Here is a 22704-nt window from a genome sequence, read left to right as displayed (position 1 = left end):
ACATGGAGCCTGGGCTGCAAGAACTACCTCCTCTTTTACCTGATTCCTCTTGGTTTTAGATAAAACCATGAACTCAATCAAATTGTTTGCCAGAAACATCCAAATTGATGCCTGTGTTAGTCAGATTTCACCACTGTGACCAGAAGTCTTGACCAGAACATTCATTTGGGGGTTCCTGGATTTAGAGGTTCAGTCCATGGTCGGCTGACTCCATAACTCTGGGCCCAGGGTAGGAGAACATCATGGTAGAGCGGCCACACGTCCACATCGTTCATTTCCTCAGGGCTCATGAAGAAAGGTCTTCGTGTGCCTTGAAGAGCCCCTGAGGTTTTCTTTGCCCTCTTACTTAATCTTCGACGAGAACGTAAAGAAACACAACAACTCAACAAAACCAAAGCTCATGGTCTGAGCCAGTTAATGTGATGAAATTGCTGCCATCCAGGGTCCCTTGATGTGGTTCCCTGGGCAGCTCCTGAAACAGGACAGTGGGATTTCTCAGGAATCAGTGGGATCACAAAGCCAATCAAAAGCACTGAATAAATGGACAGATTCTCCCAGGATGGTTCCATTTGGTCTTGTATTCCCCATTCGGAATTCTTCTCCTGCATACACCCACTTGACTTTGAAGTCTCATACCAGATTTTGCCATTTATTCATGGAGAAAAGAGTAAATAACAAATTCTCCTCTTTTGGAGATACTAAATAGCAGTTACAAACTCACTGCTTAAATGATAAGGGAGGACTAGAGCAGACTGGGAACAAGAATGCCTTAAATGAGAGAAAGGCGTGTTTTTGCCAGGTAATATGAGGCTCTGATAAAAAGCCACCTGGGGAGGGTGGGCTGTTTCCAACTCCCTGTTCAACCATCTTTAACAGGCAGAGTTGGCTTCATGGCCTCGAGATGACTGCAGAGCACCACACATCTCAGATGCATTCCAGGCAGCAGGAAGGCAGAAGGGTAACTGCAGTGTGCCAGGCAGCTGGTGACTCCATTGGGCTGCTGTTAATATATCTTTGGACTTTGGTCTTGGTTATAATCTGGTATGTGTTGTAAAGTCAGCTATTCAGTCACTTTCCAAAGGAGCCCACCATGAAGTATAACCTGAGCCCTTCTCTCTCTTGGTTCTGGGATGAGCAAAGAAACAAATCCTGAATCTGGGGCATTCCACCAACAATTGTTCAGGAATTTTTGAAAGTCAATCTCATGAACAAAAGTATTGCAATTTAAATTTATTTTTCAGCTAATATGTACGAACATAAAAATTGACATATTTGTGGGGTACCACGTGATGTTTCAACATTTGTATACATTGCATGATATTTGTGTGGATAAACACTTTCATCTCTGTGAACATTTATCACTTACTTAGGATGATAACATGCAAAATCCTTTCGTCTCACTTTTCTAATGTGCAGTACATTTTTCTTATCCATAGTCATGCTAAGGTTCATTAGCACGCCGGAACTTCTTACCCCTACGTAATGGTAATTCAGTACCCATTGATCAGAATCCTCCATCAAAATACCAAACCGAACAAAAGCAAAATAATCCAGAAATAGATTTTTAAAAAGAGGTGAAAAAATCTCTACAATGAAAATTATGAAACATTGGTAAAAGAAACTAGAGAGGACACACAGACACACACAGAAAAAGCATCCTATGTTCATGGATTGGAAGATTCGATATTCTTAAAATATCCATACTACCCCAAGCCAGGTACAAATTCAATTGCAGTTTCTATCAAAAGAGCAAAGAACTAGAGAGAACAATCCTAAAAATCCTAGGAGACCAAAAAAATAAATAAATAAAAGAAAGAAAAATCCCAAAGGTGTTTCAAGCAAAAAGAATGAGGTAGGAGGCATTATATGCACCACAAAGCTGCAGTCTTCAAAACAGCATGGTATTGGCATACCTCAGAAGCAAAGAGCAAGGAAACAGAAAATAAAAATGTTAATGAGATCCTACAGCAATTTCTCACATTGACACTATCACTGTGGGACTGGATTATTCTGTGGTGGGCATCGTCCTGGGCATTATAGGATATTGAGCAAGGTCTCTGCTTCAACCCAGCTGAGACCAGCAGCTCCCCCATGCCAGGTGTGTCAATCAAAATCAGTCCCTATAGACTGTGAGGGTCTGAATGTCTCCCCCCAAAATCAGGTAATCTAACCCACCATGCAAGCGTTAGGAGTGTGGACTTTGGGGAGGTGTTGAGGTCCTGAGAGTCCGCCATCTTGAATGGATGAATGTCATTTGGAAAGATTTTCAGGAAAGGAGTTTAGTTCCTTCTGGCCTTTCTGTTCCTCCTTCTGGAAGATGCAGCAACAAAGAACCATCTTGGAACTAGATAACAGCCCTCAGCAGACAGTGAGTCACACTGGATTTTGCGGCAGACTGTCACAGTCTGCATTGATGGTACGCATTGTAAGAACAAGATTTGGCAGACGTCTAGAGAGCTTCAATGCAGAATGAATGCTAGGTATTATGTAATTATATTTAACTTTTCTAGTGAGATAACAGTAAAATCGTTATGTGGAAGGAAATTCTAATTCCTAGGAGTGGCATGTTCAAAATCTCCAGAGCCAAAGAATCACAAGTCATTTTGAAATGGCTCAACTAAACAAAGAGGAAACATGTCAGGTTAATATGACAAAGTGCTAGCCATTATTGAATCTAAGTGCAGTGCATACTGGTATTGTTTATGTCACTCTTTTAACTTTTCTCTATTTTGTTTAACTTCTTCCACAAAAATAGAAATACATCAAAGTAGAAAAGAATGAGCATATCAATTATCATCTCAGGGTCTGTAAAACTGTCCCTTGGTATCAGTACTAGGCAGTCTTTTATTTATTTATTTTCTAATGTGACCAAAAATGTGATGAGAACAATTAGAGGACACAAAATTTATTTGGGGCTCATGATTTCAGAGGCTCAGTCCATGGTGGGCCAACTCCATGGCTCTGGCCCAAGTGAGGCAGAACAAAATGGCGGAAAGGCCTGGAGGAGGAGAGCAGCTCAGGACGTGGCACCAGGAAGCAGAGAGAGCTCTGCTCACCAGGGACCAGATATAAACCCCATGGAGCCAGGGAAAGGATATAGTCCCCAAGGTACATCCCCAGTGATCTACCTCCTCCAGCCACACCCCACCTGCCTTGAGTTACCACCTGGTTTATGTTGACTCATGGTTTCAGAGGTTGAGTCCATGGTGGGCCAACTCCATGGCTCTGGCCCAAGGTGAGGCAGGACAAAATGGCGGAAGGGCCTGGAGGAGGAAAACAGCTCAGGACGTGGCACCAGGAAGCAGAGAGATCTCTGCTCACCAGGGACCAGATATAAACCCCAAAGGCACAGCCCAGTGACCCAGCTCCTCCAGCCACACCCCGCCTGCCTACAGTCACCACCCAGTTAGTCCATTCAAGGGGATTAATTCACTGATTGGGTTATGGCTTTCATAACCTAATCAGTTCACCTGCAAAAATTCTTGCATTGTCTCACACATGAACTTTGGGGGGACATCTCATATCTAAACCATAACAGTACCCATGGAAGATTGGTTCCAAGAACCCAAAGATGAGATCTGCAGATACTCAATCCCTTATATAAAATGGTACAGTATATGCATAGAATCTCCATGTATTATACTTCAAATCATCTCCAGATGACATCTGATACTTAAAAAGGACTATAAGCTCTGTAAATAGTTACCATTTTCATTGTTAAACAATGACAAGAAAAAACTCTTCATGTGTTCAATATAGATACAATTTTCTATTAAAAATTTTCCATCCATGGTTGGTTGAATCTAGTGAGGTAGAGCCCACGATATGGAGGGCCAACTGTATTTCAAATTCATCAGAGACACCATTAAGAGAGAGAAAAAGATGATCCCCAGAGTGAAAGAGGTATTCCCTCCATGCATAACCAACAAAGGACTAATATGCAGCATACATAAAGAAAGGCTATAGTGTGATAAGAAACAGCAGCCACCGAAACATAAATGGAATATTTAATAATCAGAAAAGTAAATTTAAGTCTGAATGCAGCACAGCTGTATATCCACTAAAACATCTTACCCTGAAAGAATGGAGGAAGTCAAATAGCTAACAAGGATGTGAACGCTGTCAATGTCACAGTGTTGCTGGTGGAGTGTAAGCTGCTTTGACCACTTGCACAGTAGCAAAAGGAGATTACTATATAGTTTGAAGATCTACCACCTAGGAAGCGATGGGCTTTCTGAAGTACAGGGATGCCACCCTGGCAGGAATACATTCATGTGTGGACCAGACGAGGATTTCACAGTAGCATCACTTATAAGCGTCCAAAACAAGAAACAACCCAAATGCTCATGAATGAAAGAAAGAACATGTAGCTTAGATGCCCATCAATGGGTGAGAGGCAATGAAGATGGGGTCTACATATCCACCATGAAATATTATGCAGCTATAAAGAAGGATACCCCGTCATTTGTAGCCACATGGATGGAACTTGAGGACATCCAGAGTCCCCCGGGGCCAATGTCAGCTCCTTCCCTTCCTATCTCAAGATGCCTCAGTTTCCCCATTTTTATGGTGCTGGAGATTGGACCCAGCACCTGTCACTGAGCCACACCCCCAGCCCTTCTTAGTTTTTATTGAGAGACAGGGTCTTGCTGAGTGGCTTAGGGCCTCACTAAGTTGCCAAGACTGGCCTCCCACTTGTGAGCCTCCTGCCTCAGCCTCCGGAGTCTCTGGGATGACAGGTGTACACCCCTGTAGACTTTTCAAATCACATCCCTCTCCCTCATCACAAACTGTGACATTGGTATTCAGGTAATAACATTCTTTTATACCTTTTTTTTTTTTTCCTTTGCGGTGCTGGGGATCAAACCCAGGGACTCACGGATGGTAGGCAAAGCTCACGTACCACCGAGCCACACCGCGGCCCTATTTTAGATCCCTCATGCCGACGTCGTGGAATTCTTCGAAGGATCGTCAAGGTTCTCATGCACTGATGAACTGCCAATCACAATGCCTGGCATCTAGAGGTAACTCGGTAACCGTGCAATGAACTAAGGAGACAGAGCTCCCCACGCCAAAAGCTCCTCCAACAAAACCTTCAGTGATTTCAGAGGATTGTAAGGAAAGACTTCTTTGCATTTTACTGTCAACAGTAATTCTGAAAAATCCACCTGACACTTCAAATCCATCCCAGGAACTAGGCAGCTGCGTCCCCTCCCTCTGCAACAGGATTCCGATTTCCCAGCACCCCTTGCAGACACTCGGGAGGATGACACGTAGCATTGCAAAACTTTAATTCAAAGACATCGGCCCTTTTCCAAACGGGGTGGTGCACACACCCACACGCCTGGTGGGATTCCAGGTCCCGCTCAACCCGCAAGCCAAGCCGCCCGCAGATAGGTCCCCATTTCCAGAGGGGCACATTCAGTCCCGAATGTGAATTTTCTGAAACACCCCATCTGGTTGGCTAGACTGAGGCTTCCATTTGTCATAGCCTGACGCCATCGCAGGAAGCACCAACCCTCTTTTGCCAGGATAGAATCACGGGTCCACCGTGACCGTGGACCACCACCCAGGCCAGCCGTCCCGAGGCTACATCCCGATGGCCGCTCAAGGGAATCCTGAATCGTCATGGGAACAGCATCAACCAAGATGGCGGCTCCTGAGCCACCAGGACGCCCCCGGGGACAATCCTCCCACAACCACCACCAGCAGGTGCCACCATGAGCTCCCCCGGCTTGCTCTTCCTAAAGCGTCCACCTGCTTTGAGCCAGAGGGACCAGACAGACCGTAAATCAAAACTCCATTGCACCCAACACACCCTCTGCATTTCCCACAGAACGTGCATGAGACCAGGACCCACCCAATGTCCAGGAGACCCCACGCCCATCTGCGGTGGAGAGGAATCCCCCATAACCCAATCCCCTCTCACGGCCACCCAGCGATACAGGGAGCCGATTGCATATGGTGTCAGGAATAAGGACAGGTCTGCAATTGAGGTTTGGAGTTGGAAGCAAGTGTCCAGCCTGCTAATACTGAGGGGGCTCCCGAGGGAACCCCGCAGTTGAGATGGCTTCGAATAGCACAGTGACCTGTAAGGTACTTAGTGCTGAGGTAGGAATGCAGGACGGAGCGGGGACGGTCGCAGCGGGTGGCTGACCACACCCTGAGCGGACAGCATCCAGCATCTGCATCCCTCAGGGGCAGACCAAGCGGCTAGCATCGGAGGGAGACCCCTGATTCCTCCGAGGCAGCAGATACATCCGATTCGAGCCTCTCCCATCCTCCGTCCAGATACCCGGGCAGGTCCCAGAGCCTTTCTGTCCACGGGACCTTGAAGCCCAGTCAGGACGGAAAGCAGAGACCGGGGAAGGGCCACGGTCTTTCTCAGATGGGTGGTTTCGCCAGGTCTAAGCGAGTCTTTCCAGGTGTTGGAACCTTCAGGAAGCCCTACAGCGACCGGCTTTCTGCTGCAGCGGGCGCAGAGGTACTGGACACGCGTTCTCAGGTTATCAGGACAGTCACATAATCAAGACGCACCGACTCGCATAATCACGCGGTGCATGAGGTTCACCCCAGGAAGAGGGACGGGGAGCACCTGGGCCCGGCAGCACTGGGGAGCCCCTTCGGCGAGACCCAGGTCAGGGGTCCACTAGGGGCGTAGGCTTGTTCACTTCGGCTGACGAGCTTCAAGGAAGCACTGGCCGCTCGGGACAGCTGCAGAGGCAGCGGAAGCTTGCGGGGGCGGCCAGCGGGGCCTGGAGCTGGACGGGGCACGTCTCCCTAACTCCCGGGCGGCACCGCAGGGGGCTCATCATGCAGAGAGGCACAGGGTTTCCCTGGGAAGGGGCCAGAGGTGCCCGTGGAGCAGGGCCCGGGGCGCAGCGCCCGCCAGACCCTCGCGGAGGGAAGGGCGCAAGGGGGGTCACTGCAGAAAGCGGTCCAGCTTCTCCTGGATGCGCGCGAAGGCGTCCGTCCCCAGGTAGTCGATGCGGCCTTCCTCCCACTTCTTCCGCTGCTCCTCGGGGCTCGGCTCCCTCAGCTTCTCCTTGATTGACATCTGGGAGACCGAGTCGGCCAGGTCGACCTGCGGAACACGGGACCCCGCAGAGGGTCCGGGCAGCCGTCAGTCAAGCAGGGAGGTGGCCCCGGCCACCGGGCTCGGCCCTCGGGTCTCGTCACTACACCCTCATCTCCGAAGTGAGGCTGCGCCCCACTTGCCCGGGATTCCGCAAACCGTGAATCTACATGGGTTTTCTTTACGCAGAGACTCGATCTCTCCCCACCCGCAGATTAGACTTCACTCTTTCTCCGACCCAAACCTCAATGTTCGTGCATCATATTAAAAAAAAAAAAAAAAATCAAGCGAGGCTAAGGAAGGAAGTTTTCGCCACAGGTAAATGCAGCCTGCAATGCTTCAGCCTGCAGGCAGACCGCGTAGACAGCGCTCTGAGCTGCTCACCTCCATCTGCTGCTCACGAAGGCAGGGGTTCTGTTTTATAAGGGGTGGATCAATATGTGTGAATGCACAGACGTGTAAACACACACACACACACCGTACCCTTTTTTTGGTATTCAGATGGGTCACAAAAGTAGCACGAGCTTTAAACACGTCTCGAGGGAGGAGAGTTCTTTTAAAAGTTTACATGTGGAGATAATAGACATGTGTATGGATCAATGATCCATGTATCTGTCCACGTATAGACAGACGGATAGGAAGGAAGATCAATGGGTCAATAAAATGGTAGATAGGATATATTGAGATGGATGGATGGATGGGTGGGTGGATGGATGGGTGGATGGGTGGGTGGATGGGTGGATGATTGGGTGGGTGGATGGGTGGATGGAAGAGTGGATGGATGGGTGGATGGATGGATGGGTGGATGGGTGGATGGATGGGTGGATGGATGGATGGATGGATGGATAGATGGGTGGATGGGTTGATGGATGGGTGGATGGATGGATGGATGGATGGGTGAATGGATGGATGGATAGGTGGATGGATGGGTGGATGGACGGATGGATAGGTGAATGGATGGATGAATGGATAGGTGGGTGGATGGGTGGATGGATGGGTGGATGGACAGAAGGATGGATGGATGAATGGACAGAATGGATGGATGGATGGATGGATGGATGGATGAATGAATGGATGGATGAGTGGATGGATGGGTGGGTGGATGGATGGATGGATGGGTGTATGGGTGGATGGGTGGATGTGTGGATGGATGGACAGAAGGATGGATGGATGGATGGATGGATGGATGGATGGATGGATGGGTGGGTGGATGGATGGGTAGATGGATGGATGGAGGGGTGGATGGATGGATGGGTGGATGGATGGATGGATGGGTGGATGGATGGGTGGATGGATGGATGGATGGATGGATGGAGGGGTGGATGGATGGGTGGATGGATGGGTGGATGGGTGGATGGGTGGGTGGATGGGTGGATGATTGGGTGGGTGGATGGGTGGATGGAAGAGTGGATGGATGGGTAGATGAATGGATGGGTAGATGGGTGGATGGATGGGTGGATGGATGGATGGATGGATGGATGGGTGGATGGATGGGTGGATGGATGGGTGAATGGATGGGTGGATGGGTTGATGGATGGATGGATGGATGGATGGATAGGTGGATGGATGGGTGGATGGACAGATGGATGGGTGAATGGATGGATGAATGGATAGGTGGGTGGATGGGTGGATGCATGGATGGATGGACAGAAGGATGGATGGATGAATGGACAGAATGATGGATGGATGGATGGGTGGATGGATGGATGGGTGGATGGATGGATGGATGGGTGTATGGGTGGATGGGTGGATGCGTGGATGGATGGACAGAAGGATGGATGGATGGATGGATGGATGGATGGATGGATGAATGGATGGATGAGTGGATGGATGGGTGGGTGGATGGATGGATGGATGGGTGGATGGGTGGGTGGATGGGTGGATGAATGGATAGGTGGGTGGATGGGTGGATGGACAGAAGGATGAATGGATGAATGGACAGAATGATGGATGGATGGATGAATGGATGGATGAGTGGATGGATGGGTGGGTGGATGGGTGGGTGGATGGGTGGGTGGATGGATGGGTGGATGGTTGGATGGATGGGTGGATGGGTGGGTGGATGGGTGGATGGATGGGTGGATGGGTGGGTGGATGGGTGGGTGGATGGGTGGGTGGATGGATGGGTGGATGGGTGGATGGATGGGTGGATGGATGGATGGATGGATGGATGGGTGGGTGGGTGGATGGGTGGGTGGATGGATGGATGGATGGGTGGATGGGTGGGTGGATGGGTGGATGGGTGGATGGTGTATCGATGGATGGATGGACAGAAGGATGGGTGGATGGATGGATGGATTAGTGGATGGATGAGTTGATGGATGGATGGGTGGGTGAATGGATGGGTGAGTAGCTAAATAGAAAGAGAAATGAGTGAACAGATGAAATACACAGAAATTGATAGGCGATAGATAAACAGATGGGTGGATAGATGGATGGATGTACCTTGACACATGTTTTTCCCAGATGCTGTGGGTTGGCGGATGGGCTTGGTGATAGATAGCAGATGCTTAAGTTATAATTTTATACACACTTTCCCCTCTAATTGACCACAGTGTTTGAAAAGGGTTTTTGCATGCACGACTCAGCCCTCATTCCCATGTTAGTATCCATCCATCCTATCCTTCCAGGAGGGAGCCAGGGTAAACAAAAGCCTATTTCAGAGTAACTGACCATGTCGTCCCCTACCAGTGGATTTAGAATCACTAAGCTCCAGAGCTAAATCTTTTGAGAATGCATGAGGACATAAATCACCTGCCATGTTAGCCTTTAGGACAAGAAAGCATCATGATCACATAGTATCTCATAACAAGATGAGAGTCCACTAGAAAAACCCTCTTACATCTGTAAAAGAGGGCATTATGCAACACAGGATCCTCTGGAGCAGAGTGGGCACAGGACGTGGGCCCTGGGGCAAATGAGTGGCCGGGAGCCTGCTGGTCTTCAGGAGGCAGACACACCGTGGGGCTTTGTCCCGCCCACCTTCTCCGCAGGCCTGGCCCAGTTCTGTGAGGTGCGTGACCCAGACGCCACCTCAGGGAGATGCTCAGAGTGGGAGATACGCTCACCAAGACCTCAAACCTGCCCACGGCAGATCCGCTCCATCTCACACCCACGCCCGCTACAGAGTGATTCCTCGAGCCTCAGGTCCGTCCACAGTGTGACACCTGGCACTCACCAGACCCTCCAGGTGAGAATGAGAACAAGCTTTCACGCTTTCTCCAAGGGTAACTTCCGAGAAAGGCATTTAGCCAATGAAAAAAGTTGTGATAGGGTACGGTTGGGACCTAGAATGTCCCCAAAGGGCCACATGTGGAAGACTAAGTTCCAAGTTCTATGATACTGGAAGCGGGTGGGTCCTTTAAGGAGGTGGGGCTCTGCGGGAGGAAGTGAGGTCATTGGGAGTGTGGTCTGAAAAAGGGAATTATGGGACCTCAGCTCTTCCTTTCTCTCTGCTTTCCACCACCGAGGGTGACCCGCTTCCTCTACCTCACACAATCCCAAAAGCAATGGGGCCAACTGACCATGAACTGAAATTTCCAAAATCAACACACTAAACCTTTTTTCTCTTTAACTTGATTATCTCAGGTTATTTGTTCTAGTAACAGAAAGGTGACTGACACATGATAGATTAGGCAATATTCCAAATCCGAGGAGAAAGATGTTCATCTCAGGCCCAGTTCCCAATGGTGGAGGGCATGTTCTTGAAGGGGATTATGTCCTCAAAGGGGTTTACTGTTGCCTAAAGAGCAGAGGCAGGATTTGATTGTTCATAGACAAAGAAAAAGTGGGTAACTGCTTTCATTCGATGCATTCGGAGAGAGAATGAAGTTTGAGATGAGATCCTAAGTGGAAGGAACAGAAGAATGAGTCTCCCGTTTCTTAGACACAGAAGAAACAGCGTTTGATTCGCACACATTCACCCCAAACAGCCCTCCGTCCTTCCTTCATGGGACCACTAGGAAAGCAGACTTCCTCTAGCCCGCCATCTTGAATCCACCCCTAAACTTTCTTCACCTCAACTTTTGAAGAATAGCTTTTAAGGAGAGAATGGGTGTGAGCAGAGCCAAAGACAGGAATGAGGAGATCAAGCACCCCAAGCCAACGCCAGAGAGAAGACGGACATATCGGCGGCAGACAGATCCTCATTTCAACCAACTGAGGCTGAAAATCGGATCAACGTCAGCCGTGTGCATTTGGCTGACTCCAGGGGTGGCTGAGAGCACCCATCTGGAGCGACGGACTAGGCAAAGGATGCGGGTACCACCTCCAAGGTTTCCCAAGTTTCCTGAGGCCCGGGGTGTCTGCAGCGCTCTACGGGGGGCTCCTGGGTTGCTTCCAGAGATTCCTCGGCTGGGCCGCTTTGGACTTTACTCGCTGGCTGCTAGAAACACAACCATTGCATCATTAGTCTTTGGGAGGACGCAGGGAATTCGCATCTTAGCCCACGGAACAGAGCAAGTAAGATGAAATTAAGGAGCTGTACTAGATAGACGTGCGGGGAGGGTATGAACGCTGAGCTTCTCGATTTCTGAATCACACCTCGATTTTCTGAACCACTATTTCCGATAGAAGATGAGACCCAGAAAGTCTTCCTGCCGTTCATCCATTGTTCAGAGAGCAACATGATTGACACCTATTAATACATTTTTGCTAAGAAAGAGTAAAAAAATTGGGGGGGGGTGGCTAGGAGGCTGAAGCAGGAGGCCAGCCTGAGCAACTTAGTGAGGCCCTAAGCAACTTAGCAAGACTCGGTCGCTAAGTAAAATATTTAAAAAGGGCTGGTGATGTGGCTCAGTGGTTAATCACCCTGGGTTCAATTCCTGGAACCAAGGATTGAATCTCAGGCTCACAGGGTAAATTTACAGAAAACAATAAAAGGACTTAAAATAGAGGTCTCCTTTTCAATTACAGTAGTCTCTTCTTTTTCATGGGGGATATGGTCCAAGACCCCCAGCAGATGCCTGAAGTCTCCACATGAACCTTGTGGATGGTTTTCCCTACACACGCATACCTACGGTAAAGCCTGATTTACAAATTTGGCACGGTACCATATTCACCATGGTGACAACGCAACGGAACAACCACAGCAATCGTGCTCTAATAAAGGTGATGCGTGGGTGGGCCGTCTAAGAGCGAAGGCAGATTTAGAATCCCCAGGGCCTGGAACCTTGTCAGGCAATGCCGTGGTTACAGGAGGGGGTCCCCGTCATGATTTCAGGCACTGATGCAAAAGTTATAAAAGTTCAGTGGGACACCCACGCCATCTCTATTTTCTTTCCTTTTCTTTTTCTTTTTCTGTACTGGGGATCGAACCCAGCGGCGCTTAACCACTGAGCCACATCCCCAACCTTTCCTACTTTTTAAAATTTTGAGTTGCTTAGGGTCTCATTAAGTTGTTGAGGCTGGCCTCCAACTTGCGATCCTCCTGCCTCAGCCTCCTGAGCTGCTAGAATTACAGGTGTGCACCACGGTGCCTGGCTCCATTCTAGTTCTTGCTAATGCTGTGGGGTGAAACGGGAAAACCCAGGGTCTGCTCAGATGCCACCGACCTTCCAGGAAAAAGCAGAAGCAATAGAAAGGTGGAGGTGGGGGAGAATGAACATGTGTACCCGGGCGCTTTGGGTCTCAGTGAGGTCTGGAGAAGGAAGGGACGACGGTGGCCGTGCCTCAGATGGGATCCCGGCTGGAGTTTGGATGTCAGAGCCACTTACCATCTGTTACAAAGAAAGAGCAAACAGGTTAGAAACAAACTTTGTGAATAGATGCGGCTTAACCAAAAGATGAACGTGGTCCCTGCTTTCAGGGTGGTGGTGCCTGCTGATGCCAATCTCCATCTTGGCTCCTCCTCTGTCCTTCTCCTTGGGATCTCACCTGACTCCATGGTGCAGCCTCCTGATGCCTGGGCAGGGTTGTGGGTCTGCATCCCACCAGTGGGATTGGGCAGAAGGGGTAGGAGGGTCCCCCATGCTGGGCAGCAAGAACCACTGTGCTTCCGTCACCCCTCCTGGTGGAGGACAAGACGCCCTCCCCACCTACGCCAGCCCAGGTTCCATGAGGAAATGGAGATCTATGGAAACCGAGTCAGGCAATGTACTTGACCGTGGCTGCTCTCTGCACAAAGACCCAATGCTGTCAGAAGCACAACTGCAGAAGCAGCCAGAGCAGGACAGCGGAGGATCCTGGATCCCTGAATGGCTTGATGGAGCCCAGGACAGCGGAGGACCCTGGATCCCCGAATGGATTGATGGAGCACAAGACAACAGAGGATCCTGGATCCCTGAATGGGTTGATGGAGCACAAGGCAACAGAGGATCCTGGATCCCTGAATGGCTTTATGGAGCACAAGACAGTGGAGGATCCTGGATCCCTGAATGGCTTTATGGAGCACAAGACAGTAGAGGATCCTGGATCCCTGAATGGCTTGATGGAGCACAGGACAGTGGAGGATCCTGGATCCCTGAATGGCTTTATGGAGCACAGGACAGTGGAGGATCCTGGATCCCTGAATGGCTTTATAGAACACAAGACAGCAGAGGATCCTGGATCCCTGAATGGCTTGATGGAGCACAGGAGACCTTTGCCACCCAACTTGGAAGCAACTCAAATAAGAAATCAACTTTACACTGGGGGCAGTGGAATATACCTATAATCCCAGTTACTTAGGAGGCCAAGGCAAGAGGAGCACAAATCTGAGACCAGCCTCAGCCACTTAGCAAGGCCCTAAGCAACTCAGTCAGACCCTGCTTCAAAAAATAAAAATGGAGTTGGGTCAGGTGGTGCACACCTGCATTTCCAGGCGCTCAGGAGGCTAAGGCATGAGAATTGCATGCTGGAGGCCAGCCTCAGCAACTTAGAGGCCCTAAGCAACTTAGTGAGACGTTATCTCTAAATAAAAATTAGAAAGGGCTGGGGAGGCGGCTCCGGGGGTTCACTATCCAGTACCAAGGTGTTTCTGCAGACTCCCGTCCGTCCTCACAGCCCTCTGAGGACGGTGGTTGGATTCTTGCTCTTGGTGGCCAGGGGTTTCATTTGCAGTTGAGACACTTGTCCACACACCAGAGATCACTGGTAAGAAAGCAGGCCCTGAGCTTGGGTCCCTCTGCCCAGCTCTGCTCCTCAGCCCCCAGCCTTGCAGAGCACCGATGCACCCTGGACTTCACGGTCCGCAAAAGACTCAAGAATCTCGGGCAAGTGACCCCGAAGTGGTTTCTTGCCGGCTTAGATATTCGAATAAAATGGATAAAGCAGAACTTTCCAGCGTCTGCAGATACATGAGATTACGTAGTTCATTTAACTAGACTCTTTTTTCGGTAGTGCTGGGGATCGAGCCCAGGGCCTCGTATGTGATAAACAAATGCTCGACTCCTGCCCGGCGGCCCTGCCCCCGAACTTAACCAGGGAGAGAAGCCAACTCGATTTCTCACCAAGAACCCCAGCTTCATTTATTTATCTGGAACTGGGGACTGAACTCAGGGACACTCGGTCACTCAGCTGCACCCCCAGCCCTTTTGAGATTTTCTTTTCAAGCAGGGGCTCACTATGTTGCTTAGGACCTCCCTAAAGTGCTGAGACCAGCCTCAGACTTGGGATCCTCCTGCCTCAGCCTCCTGAATCACTGGGAATTATAGGTGTGTGTCACAGGCTTACTTAAAACAATATTCACTACAACATAAACCAAAATTTTTTATCAATAAATATTGCCCTCATTCCTTCCAGGAACGAGGGAACACATCCCTCTTTGCTCAGGATGCCAAGAAAAACCCGAGATGAGCCCTTAACAACAGCACGGTGCCAACTCAGCCTCTGTTTTTAGCAAGGCGGTGAATGCGTGGGTTTCAACGTGACTTTAACGCACTGCTTCTATTTTTATCCTTGGTTAGTAATTATGGGCCCGATTCCACTCGAAGGCTGCCTGATGTTCAGCTTCACCTTGAAAGAAGAGACTGTGGAACAAGAGGACACAGTCCAGAGACCAGTGGTCAGCTCCGAGGGAGGACAGGCAGACCTAGCAGGGAATGCAAAATCTGAAACCAAAATTTTACTCTCAGTGCAGAAACCTGACGTGGAAAGGCGACGGGGCGAAGCCAGCCGAGGCAGAGGGCAGCTGGGATGGGAATGTGCGCATTCACGAGGCGAGGCGGGAAATTTACTGTTGGGCCTTAGGGCTGCGAACCTGTGAAGGCCGTCACTCCAGAGGCGGCAGCAGCTAAAAATACACCTGCCTTACGTCAGTCCAAGAACTAAAGAGGGGCTTATGTACTTTCCACACTTGGTAAAACCGCTCAGGGGGAAACTGCGCATAGTGAACGTCTCAGGCGCCAAGCAGAGAACGAGGAGTTCAGAGTGGAGGCAGCAGAGGCCAAGGGCAGAACAGCGCCGCCCGAGGCTCCAGGGAACACCACGCTGAACCCGCGGAGGTGCTGGGGCGACCTGTGGATGGAAGCCAGAGAGACAGCAGGACAGCCGAGCCTCCCGTCCGTAGGGCGCTTGGTCTCCCCAGAGGCAAGAGAGAGGCCAGCAGGTGGAGACCGGCCGCTTCCGGAGCGCAGAGGCCAGCGCCCTAATGAGGGCGTCGCGGACCGGTCGGTACCTTGGAATTGCTGCTGGGACGTCACTGAAAGAGCAGAGGCAGAAAGAGATCTGCCTCCCGGACACAGGACCAGGCTGACGTCAGCTCAGTCCCCATGATGGGACGAGAAGCCGCCTCCATGACAGGAGGACGGGGAGGAGGGAGGGAGGAAGGAGGGGGAGGGAGGAGGGGGGAGGGGGGAGGGAGGAAGGAGGGGGAGGGAGGGAGGGGGGAGGGAGGAGGGGGGGAGGGGGGAGGGAGGAAAGAGGGAGGGAGGAGGGAAAGAAAACAAAAGAAAAGACAGGAGACAGAGAAAGTTTAAGAAAACAAGCAAGAAAAAAATCCTTTCTGAGCAATGATACTGTGGTTGAGAATTTCAAATTATTTTTGCATTTTTTCCCCCATCAACAATATCTGGCCTCCAATTTCAAAAAAGTAACCAGCTTACAAGAAGACAAGACCCAATGAGTGAAAACTGAGAGAAAACAAAATCAAACAGCAAAAATCAGACCTGCCTGAACTCAGATAAATGACTGATCAGACACGAGACTGTAAGTAATGTGAGAAATGGAATATGAAATAGAGAACAGGCTGGAGGATTTCCGTGTGGAGTAAAAACTCCAGCCAGTTTTTACTGTGATTTATCCAGGTTATTGTGTGTATCAACATCTGCTCCTTTTCATGGCTGCATAGTATCCCACTCTAGGAATTCATCACAGTTTGTTCATAGGCTCATCTGTTGATGGACACTTGATCCTGGACACTTGATCCCAGGGAGGGGCTCTTACAAATTAAGCTGCTATTATCTTTATGGACATAAGCTTTCGCCTCTGTTGAACACTCAGGAATGGAATATTGCATTATGTATTAGGTGTATGTTTAATGTCCTAAGAAATTACTAGTTTTTCACTTGCATATGTTGTGATTTTGGATACAGAAAAACCAAAAGGATCTATGCAGTAACTTGAGCCATTATGTGGAAAAGTTTAGCCACGTGGCTGGATTCAAAATCCACATGAATTTCTGCATGCCTGATGACCAAAAAACTTTTTAAACAATGCTATTTATATTACTCTCAAAAATTCACAATCTAAGAAAATACAGAAGCCCGCTGCAAAAAAAAAAAAAGTAATAATAATAAGTGTTGAGAGAAATTAAAGATCTAAATAACTATAGAAATGTACCAAGTTCACAGAGTTGGAAGGCTAAGTACACTGGAGCTGTTAATCCGCCTAAAACCGACTTACAGAGTTAACAAAATCCCATCCAAAATTCTGGAAGTTTCTCTCTCTCTCTCTCTCTTTTTTTGAAAACACTGCCATGCTAATTCTTTTATGTAAAAATGTCCAGGTAGCGATTTTGAATAAAGAGTCCGAGAATTCAGACCCAGCTTTTCTGCGGTTTAGGGATTTTTCAGACTCGCTTCCCAACCTCACCTCCATTTATTTCCAGGGTGGGGGGCAGGAGGGGTCCTGATCCGCTTCCCTAAAATGGAGAATCCAGAATCTGCAACCCAACAAATGGCCATAAGGGGGCAGCAGTGCCGCATCATCCACGGGGAAAACCACGGAGGTTTGAGTGCAGGCAATGGACGGGGTGCTGTCGGGTCCCCCTCCCTGTGAACACCGCAAAGCCCCCCAGTGGCTTTATGGGAACAGGGAGAGAGACCCAAGCCGGTCAGCGTGCTCCGTCTCCCCCCGGATGTCCTCTGCCGTCTTACGATGTGGCAGAGGCCCTCAGCCTCCGGCTGTCCAGCCTCCAAAACCCTGAGCTAAAGAAACTTCTTTGCTTTATCCATTTCCCACTCCAGGGTATTTTGTGAGAGCAACAGCAAATGGACTCAGACCACAGGCCATGGGGACTTTGTAAGTCCATCTCCCTGACTACCACTCTCAAGGGTAGGCAAGGTGGCAGGGTGGAGACCGGGATGCAGAGAGAGCCACGCCCTGTCTTTGGGGGTTTTAGGCCATTTTTATACCTTGTGGGATTTTAAATATCTGAGCCGAGTCTGCAGACATGACTCCCCCAGCGTCTGGGGTGGAGTCTGTGTGGACTTCTTTAAAAGGCTTTGGTTTTATACCCAGCGCTTGGCTCCTGTTTGGAGGGCAGGTGATCTCAGGACCTGGGGGAGGTGATCACATGCATTCTGGTCTCACCATTCCTACTGGCGAGAGGGAGCTGTCCCGAGGCCCGTCAGCTCCCCTTGCCCTTCCTCGTGGGTCACGTCTGTTCCCATTTCTCCACCAGGGAAGCCTCGCTGGAGGCCAAGCCAAAGGGACCACTTACAGCCTCCAGAACCACGACCTAAGAAAACCTCTTTCCTTTTTCCGTTCCTCCCCCTCGGGTATTTTATGACAGCAAATGACACATGAACTGAGCTGAATAGCCGATCGACTTCCCATCTTTTGACTCTCTAATGGCATCAAAGTGACAGGTTTTCAGCAGGAACTCGACTCTGAAGTTCTAAATTCTGTTCTTTGCCTGGGTTAGAAACACTCTTTACTTCTCGGTGGGTGGGAGTGGGTAGTACTGCTGATTGAACCCAGGAATGCTCCACCCCTAAGCCCTTTTCATTTCTTATTTTGAGACAGGATCTCACTAAGTTGCTGAGGCTGGCCTCCAACTCACAATCCTCATGCCTCAGCCTCCCAGGTTGCTGGGATGACAGGCATGTGCCTCCGTTCCCGGCTGACATTTTATCTTTGGATTCTGAGCCGTGGCAGAGACCTGCAGGTCCCAGGCGGCCACCAAACGGGACAGCGTGATCTTGGGATTTAGGTACGTACTAGGTTCTATAGGATATTCGACCCCTGGCTTCCATAGGAGGTGATTTTTCCAACTGCAGGTCACTCGGGTGTTGAGCACTCTTCCAGGGAGGTTGTGGAAATGGGGTCTCTTGGACCCCGCATTTGAGAGCCAGAATCTGCGTCACGGTCGCCGGGCGGGTACTTACATCTCGGCATCCTTCGGGGGCGTGCGGGGCCTCAGCCACCGCCGGGGTGTTCTCCGGAGCAGACCAAAGGCGGTCGGATCCTGGTGCTGAATTTGCACCCGGCGCCTCAGCATGGTCGACTGAATCTGCACACGGCTCTCCAGCACTGGGGGCCGGATTGGCACACGGCACCTGGAGGTCACCCGAGCAAACCTGCACACACCGAAAAGCAGACCCGCGCGTGTGAGTCCTTTCATCTTCTCCACTAGCTCACTGTGCTCAGGTGCCCGGGGGGCCACCTTCTCGGTGTGGACCAGAGCTGCCTGGTGCCACGAAAGTGCTAAGGGGCCCGATTGTTTAGGGCATAAGAACAAGAAAAAGCAGCTATTTGAAGAGGTCCTTTGCATCGCGAATGGGCGGGACCGCGGATGCGGAGCATGCACGTGTTTAAACCTGAAGGCTGGTCCTCAACCGCGAGCTGGGAGAGAAGCGCCCACTTACGCCGAGCCCCGGAGCCGCCTGCCGCTCCTGCGCGCCAGCGGACTGGTACAGAGGCAGTGCGCTGGCCTCGAACAGCCTCCACCACAGGTCGAGGAAGGACACTTGGTGCCGCGGCTCCCCGACGGAGCCGGTCTGCGGGTTGTAGGTGTAGTGCCAGGGCTTGGCGGGCCCCAGGAAGTGCACCACCTTCGCCCTGGAGCCGAATCTGAGGAGGACAGAGGGAGGATGTCAATTCTGCACCGGGAAAATGCACACGGAAGGCGCCCGGCGCCCGTGGCAGCCCTTGACGCCAGCACCGCAGCCATCGCAGTTATTTTGGGAAGAGAGAATAATATTATTGTTCTGTTGTTGTCGTTGTTGTTGTTTTTTGCAGTGCCAGGGACGGAACCCAGCGCCTGCGGCACGCTAGGCAAGTGCTCCTCCGCTGAGTGGCCTCCCCAGCCCCGAAGGTCTTTAAATAGTTCTCCGCATCTGCGGCCTTAGAAAGAGCGACCCTGGTGGGAAACGCTTGGCACGGGCAGCGTTCCGGATTTCAGACGGTCGCAGGTTTCGGAAGACTGACATGCGCTTAAGGGACATCTTGACCTGCGGGCGTGCGGGGGCCACACCTGTCTGCCCAGTGGCTGGGGAGACTGAGGCAGGAGGATGGCAAGTTGGAGGCCAGCCTCAGCCACTTAATGAGGTCCTCGACAGTTTAGCGAGACCCTGACTCAAGATAAAACTAAAAAGGGCTGGGGGTGGGGCGCAGGGATTAAGCGTGCCTGCGTTCAATCCCTGATAGTGAAATAAAATAAAATAAAATAAAATAAAATAAAATAAAAATACATTAAAAATAAAATGAATAAATAAAACAAAATAAATAACAAAACAACAACATGAAATAAAAATAAATTAAAAAATAAATAAAATGAATAAATTAAATAAATAAAATAAAATAGAATGAAATAACATAAAATAACAAAATAACATAAAATGAAATATAAAATAAAATAACATAATAACATAAAATAAAATAAAAAAATAAAATTAAAAATACATTGAAAATAAAATAGTTAAAATGAATAAATGAAATAAATAAAATGAATAAATAACAAATAACAAAATAAAATAAAATAACAAAATAAAAATAAATTAAAAATAAAATAAAATGAATAAATTAAATAGAATAAAGTAACAAAATAACATAAAATAGAATATATAATAACATAAAATTAAATTAAAAATAAAATAAAATGAAGAAATTAAATAGAATACAGTAACAAATAACAAAATAGAATAGAAAATAAAATAACAAAATTAAATTAAAAATAAACTAAAATAAAGTGAGTAAAATGAAATAAAAACAAATAAAATGAATAAATTAGATAAATAAAATAAAATAAGTAACAAATAAATAGTTAAATAAATTAAATTAAATGAATAAATTAAATGAAAAGAAGTCAAAAAATAAAATAAATAAAATAAAATAAATAACAATTAAACTGATAAATAAAATAAAATTAAATGAATAAATCAAATGAAGTCAATAAATAGAAAAGAAAAGGAAATCAAAATGAAAGCCTCACAAGGCGTCTTGGGGCGCTGCGAGTCTAGCCCTCCTTTCCCGGGGCTTCCCGTGGACCCGACGCTGGGCCCCGAAGGCTGCGGGCGCCCTGTTCCCTATTCGCGGACACCTGCTGACCGCGCTGTCCCGGGTACAGCGACCCAGCGGTGGCCTCTGCGGTGCGGCGGGTTCGGGGCTTTTCTGGTGAAGGAAACTCAACCCAGACTTCGTTTCCTACGAGCCCAGAGACCCAGGTGGTGGCCACCGAGATGTCCCTCCAAGCTGGAGGCCCAGGCCACTGGGTTGGGAGGCTGCCCAGGCCGGGAGGTCCCGCCCCTGAGCGCGCCTTAGTCTGAGAGCCCCCAGCTTCTCCTTCAAATGAGGGAGAAGAGAAAATAAAAAAGGGACAACAATTTTCATGGCGGGTAATGCAAAAGCCAGAGCCCACATATCTCCAAAAACCAGAGAGAAGACTGGAAATCTCCCCGCCTGGACGTTTCCCACTGTGGTCCATGATTATGCCCCACGTGTCTTTGGACCCATTTTTCTTTAATTACCTCCCCATAAAATCTCAATACCAAAGTCACATTGTCTAGCTGAGCTTCCCACGATGAAAAAATAAATAGATTAATTAATTAATAAAATAAAACCTGTGCTCACTCCACAGAACCAATTTCTGCCTCCTCGGTAGCAGCAGGTTCCCTGCGGGTAAGCACACTCCCGAGTCCTGCATTTCCCCGATTATTCTCACGTCTTGGTTTGCATTTTTAATGTCTCCTCTGGCACCTGATCTCGGACATTTTGATCCCAGGACCCCAAGACAAAAAAAAAAAAAAAAAAAAAAAAAAAATCACCAAAGACCCAAAGAGCTACATACACAGAGATACAGAGATCTCCCAAAGAGCTACGTGCACAGAGATACAGAGATCTCCCAAAGAGCTACATGCACAGAGATCTCATCTTTCTCTACTTTGGCACCAGAGACATGAAAACTGAGAAGTGGACACTTGTTCTCCATCCCCCCAAAATCAACCCACTAGACATGAACATACGTTTCGTGTTTTTTCACCAACGGGAAACCCCTGTATTCAAAACCAATATTTTTCTGGGGGCAATGGTGCACAGGCTTAGAATATTGGAGACTCAGGAGGCTGAGGCAGGAGGAGGTCAAGTGGGAGGCCAGCCTTGGCCAGGGAGGGAGGCCCTGTCTCAAAATAAAACTTTAAAAAAGGACCGGGCTTGTCCTTCAATGGTAGCAGGCTCACCTCGCGTGGACCAGACCCTAGGTTCGATTCCCAGCACTGCAAAACAAAAACATCATTCCAAGAAGAGTAAATCTGACGCTCCTCAGAAACGACTTTTCTTATATTTTGGTACCAAGTGTATTGCCTTATCACACGTCATATATTTTCAGTAAAATTCTACCACACACCCATGAGAAAATGGGAGGGAAAGGGGAAAATAACATGTTAAAATCATTATTTTTTTTAAAAAAATCATCCTCACGTCAAAATACATGAAAACCTGGCAGGGAACCCCCGCTGGGGTTCCTTGGACACCACTTTGGGAAACACGGCCCTGACGCTGGGGCTACCTCTCCGTCGCAGCAATTAACAAACAGGAGGGATGATCCACTTCCCTTTCCTCTCTGCCCGCGGCTGATACATAATCTGGGAGATAAAACCCACTCAAGAGCAACCGATGGTGGGGATCAAGATGGCGAAGGGCTTACTGTTTGAAGGCTGGGCTGTAGGTGTAAGCCGTGTTGCTGCTCAGGTTATAGACGAAAGGTAAGTGCTTGTGGATGTCTGCCGTGGACCAGTCCCTGAAGAAACTGTTCAGCAAGCCTTGATCCGCCCCTGGACCATCAGCCAAAACAAAGAGAGGTCAGTAGAGTCCAGTGCGCTTCTCAGAACGGCCAGATGTATGTGGAGGACCTAAGGTCTGCACTGGCCTTTGGACGTTCTCTCTGCTCACTGAAATGTTCCCTTTCTCCTCGGCAGTGATTGGTCACCCGCGCCATTACTAAAAATGGGTAGAAGTTCTCTATAAAATCTTACCATTCATCCCCCTAAAATTAA

At 48.9% G+C, this 22704-nt stretch overlaps 1 protein-coding gene across 7 annotated transcripts in view; it reads right to left on the bottom strand.

Annotated features, from left to right (window-relative positions):
• Window positions 1-4812: 4812 nt before the first annotated feature.
• Gyg2 (glycogenin 2) overlaps window positions 4813-22704 on the bottom strand; it is a 35974-nt gene continuing 18082 nt past the window's right edge. For 4 of the 7 annotated variants that reach the window (XM_047536980.1, XM_047536977.1, XM_047536979.1 and 1 more), the window contains exons 6-11: window positions 22356-22482; window positions 19081-19285; window positions 18601-18792; window positions 12688-12792; window positions 11343-11459; window positions 4813-7084 (exon numbers count right to left, since the gene is read on the bottom strand). In XM_047536980.1, the coding sequence (XP_047392936.1) occupies window positions 6923-7084; window positions 11343-11459; window positions 12688-12792; window positions 18601-18792; window positions 19081-19285; window positions 22356-22482 (908 nt within the window). In that variant the 3' untranslated portion in view covers window positions 4813-6922. The remainder of the gene's footprint in view (window positions 7085-11342; window positions 11460-12687; window positions 12793-18600; window positions 18793-19080; window positions 19286-22355; window positions 22483-22704) is intronic. The other 3 variants (XM_047536981.1, XM_047536982.1, XM_047536983.1) reach the window with 3 other exon arrangements.

This window comes from Sciurus carolinensis, chromosome X (assembly GCF_902686445.1).
Source record: "Sciurus carolinensis chromosome X, mSciCar1.2, whole genome shotgun sequence".
Classification (NCBI taxonomy): Eukaryota; Metazoa; Chordata; class Mammalia; order Rodentia; family Sciuridae; genus Sciurus; species Sciurus carolinensis.
Note: the sequence above shows the minus strand (reverse complement) of the source record. Positions and strands in the feature narration are given on the sequence as shown.